This window comes from Lolium rigidum, chromosome 5 (genome assembly GCF_022539505.1).
Source record: "Lolium rigidum isolate FL_2022 chromosome 5, APGP_CSIRO_Lrig_0.1, whole genome shotgun sequence".
In the NCBI taxonomy this organism is placed as follows: Eukaryota; Viridiplantae; Streptophyta; class Magnoliopsida; order Poales; family Poaceae; genus Lolium; species Lolium rigidum.
In genome coordinates, this window is record NC_061512.1 from 256,375,572 (window position 1) to 256,379,706 (window position 4,135).

Below are 4,135 nucleotides of genomic sequence, written 5' to 3' on the forward strand. Positions count from 1 at the left end.
GTTATCCGAGCATGTTACCGTCATATGCCAAGTTGCCGGTTCTGCAGAAAGCGTCAATGTGCTTATCATGCAACCACTGCTCCTAGCTTCCAAGTTAAACGTACCTCTCGCGTACTATACAATATACATGACCGCGATCCAAGAGCCAGAACAAGTACGCTACATACATACTGTACCTACCCCCGTTCCCGTGCTGCTTATTTATACCCCGCTAGCTTCCTTGCCATTAGCAGCGGAGTATGTGTGTGCTTGCTCCTCATCGCTCCATCGATCCATACGTCAAGACATCAAAGGGGCCATCGATTGATCGTAGTTGGCGAAGACGAGCGCCATGGAGGTGAAGGTTGTGAGCTCGAAGCTGGTGAAGCCGCGGTACCCCGAGGGCGCGGCGCGGCCGGACACGACGGAGCACGTGCCGTCCTCGGTGTTCGACATGATCACGTACCACTTCCAGATGGCCATCATCTACGCCTTCTCGGCGCCGGCGCCCTCCACGGCCGACATCGAGCGCGGCCTGGCCGACGTGCTGGCGTTCTACCGCCTCTTCGCCGGCCAGGTTACCATTAGCCCGGCCGGTGCGCTGGGGGTGCTTCTCAACGACCGCGGCGCGCGGCTCGTGGAGGCGTTCGTTGACGGCGCCACCCTCGCGGACGCCGCGCCGAGCAAGCCCACGCCGGAGCTCCTGAAGCTGCACCCGGACCTGGATGGTGAGCATGAGGAGGTGGTGCAGGTGCAGCTCACGCGTTTTGCTTGCGGCTCGCTCGCCATCGGGTTCACCGCCTACCACGCGGTCGCCGACGGCCATGCCACCAGTGACTTTCTCGTCGCCTGGGGCCGCGCCGCGCGCGGACTCGCCGTTTCTTCGCCGGCGCACAACCATCCCGATCTTTTCCCCCCACGCGACCCGCCGCTGGTCGAGTTTGAGCACCGCGGCGTCGAGTACCGTCGGCCGACGCCCAACGCCAACCAAGGCCACCACGGACACCATGGCGCCGAAAACGTCGTGATCCACAAGGCGCATTTCACCAAGGACTTCATCGCCGGGCTGCGCGCCAAGGCGTCGAAGGGGCGTGGCCGGCCGTTCAGCCGATTCGAGACCACCCTGGCCCACCTGTGGCGCACCATGGCGCGCGCGCGGGGCCTCGACCCCGAAGAGACCTCGACCATCCGCGTCTCCGTCGACGGTCGGCGTCGCCTGGCCGCCCCGCCGGGCTACTTCGGCAACATGGTCCTCTGGGCGTTTCCGCGCGCCACGGTGGGCGACCTTTTGAACCGGCCGCTGAAGCACGCGGCGCAGGCGATCCACGACGCGGTGGCGCGCGTGGACGGCGCCTACTTCCAGTCGCTGGTGGACTTCGCGAGCTCCGGCGCCGTGGAGCGGGAGGGGCTGGACAAGACGGCGGTGCTGAGGGACGCGCTGGGCCCGGACATGGAGGTGGATAGCTGGGTGAGCTTGCCGTTCCACGAGCTGGACTTCGGAACGGGGGGGCCGAGCTACTTCATGCCGGCCTACTTCCCAACTGAGGGGATGATGTTCCTCGTCCCGTCCTACACCGGCGACGGCAGCGTCAACGCCTTCGTCCCCGTTTTCGACCACAACCTCGACGCATTCAAGCAGTGCTGCTACTCCATGGAGTAATTAACCAGGAGGCAACGTACGGCTATTACACGATAAAATTATTAAGCCTTAATCATATTGATTGTTGTCAGGAGGCAACGTACGGCTATTACACGATATGTACACATGCCTATATAGTAATGCACCGTATGTTCTTTTGTTTGCCGTGTACGTTATTATTATTTGGCTGTTCATACTTTCAGTTGATTACCCCGTCAAAAAAAAGAAGGGGTATGGATTAACAATGTTATTGTATCATTCAAGAATGTAATGAGCAATAGTGTGGAGGGTTGCTATTCGAGATGCTGCGTCACTAGTGGCCCTAGTGCATCGTCCGTGAGCGACTAAAAGAAACGGTAGCTAAGATTGTGATGACGTGTTCTATCGTGCAGGCTTCACGATATGTTCAGAAAAAGTTAGAACACCAATGACCTAAGTAAAATAACGAACAATTTGTTGAACAAACCAACACAGCTGGGCGTCTATGGAATGATGGGCTTATGCCAAAATTGATGGTAGGTTTCTCAATTCATCATGTTCGGTCTTGTTCAGTTCTTGGGACTGAAAACCGAAGTCTAACAAATTTGATTTGTTAGTATAATTAAAAACCAAAAAAGTTGGCAATGAGGAAAATCGAGATTTTGGTAAGTTCGGTTTTGGTTTTGGCTTGGTTTTTTGGTTTCACGGTTTTTATGCTCACCCTTTCTTTGTAGTGCGCCATCGACCAGATATTTTTCATCACATACTGTTGCCCAAAGCGAATATTATGGAACATGGTGACATGGAAGTTGGTTACAACGATGGTGCATGATAGTATGTTGCGTCCTAGGCCAACTCGAAAAGGAAATAAACCAGAAATATATGCATGACACTCCTGGTGCTGCTAGTAAAATACTACGTATACACGACCTGTAGTATGACTTTTTATGATATCACCCATATTTTAGTTCCCACGATGAGGAGTACTAGTGATATATGCATGAAACTAGCCTATTACCTCTCCACTGTGAGTGGTAATATTGTACTACATTTTGTCCCAGTGCATGTACCCTTGTCTTATTGTGTGTTTAAACATACACCATTGCAATTTGTACAATAATAAATTTATAACTTCTGTTTCCTCGGATTATCATAACTAGTATCAAGCACTACATACATGCAAAAAATTGATGTGTCACATCAATAATTGATGAGAGAGATGATAGTGGTATCATAGGTGGATACCGTATCATAGCACGTAGAATTAGAAAAATTAATGCCAAACAAATCTTGTAGTACACACTTTTGTATTAAGACTCTACAAATCATTAAATACATGTAACATATGATAGTATTACATGATAATATGCATTGTGAAGATAGTATCATACACTAGTATCATATGCATGATACTACTATATGATACTTGCCACTGTGACTAGTCTAAAGTCATAGAGGTTTTTTTAAATTGTTAGGAGTTATAAACCTTCATCATTTGTTTTCACTCTCTCCGCAAAGCATGTTCTCTCTTTTCTCTATGTGAAACTATTGGTGCATGTCGTAATTGGTGAGGGATAGTTATTGACTTTCTTTATTCTACCGAATTGGGCCCCTGGCCTAATAATTCCTAACATAGGTAGTAGTATTTATTAAAAAACATATTCTATTAGAAAATTTATTTAAATACAAATTCAATGGTATGACTTGCATGACATCTGTTTGGATGGTCTAAATGATCGATTATACATAAGATATCTATTATAGGACATTTTCCCAACATAGATATCATTCAAAAAAATCTCAATTGTGAAACCAATCATATTGGGAGGCAGGGAGTGCGAAACTACAATAGTATCTTGGGCTACATATATGCCATTTTCTGAAAAAATTGAAAACAACATCTTAGACTTTCCGAAAACTCTAGGAAGAATTCTAGATGTTGATAATGATGCCTTCTGCCCACGTGTAAAATTTCAACTCAAAACACTTTGTATTTTGAGCGATAAAAAAATACAAAATCTGACAAATTTTGGAGGTGTCAAATTTTGTACTATTCAGTACTTCCACTTTCATTATTTTCGCACGTAATTTTGAATTTAAATTTTGCAGCTTGATAGAATACATCGTTCCCTACAACTAACTTTTTTCGAATATTTAAAACTCTATAATGTCATTTTTATCTTTTTCCCAAAAATGCCTACATGTATCCCGAGCTAAAAAAAACCCCGCACCCGGGAGAAAGGGAACCCTCCAAAAACAATCCCTGCATGTTCTTACTTATTAATCGGTGTCGTTTTTTTCTTGACAACCACCTCTGGTTCTACAACAGAAAGGGAACCTCCGAAAACAATGCCTAGCATATGTGTTGCTTTTGTTGTCTTATCCTGTAGCTTAATATGCATGGGAATCCAATCTGACGACCAGTGTCAAATATAATTGACTTTTTGGTTTGCAGTAGGTACGAGACAAGACATCAGGGTCTTGTTTTTTCTTGTGTTGTCTTGTGCCATGACGGACGGACAGAAATCGTTTTGATTA

General features: G+C 47.2%; 1 protein-coding gene across 1 annotated transcript; it reads left to right on the forward strand.

The window, feature by feature from the left end:
- The first annotated feature begins 331 nt into the window (after positions 1 to 331).
- LOC124651560 (putrescine hydroxycinnamoyltransferase-like) lies at positions 332 to 1,650 on the forward strand. The gene has a single exon (XM_047190625.1). The coding sequence runs from the start codon at positions 332 to 334 to the stop codon at positions 1,637 to 1,639; it is 1,308 nt and encodes a 435-aa protein (XP_047046581.1). The 3' UTR covers positions 1,640 to 1,650.
- Positions 1,651 to 4,135: the final 2,485 nt, after the last annotated feature.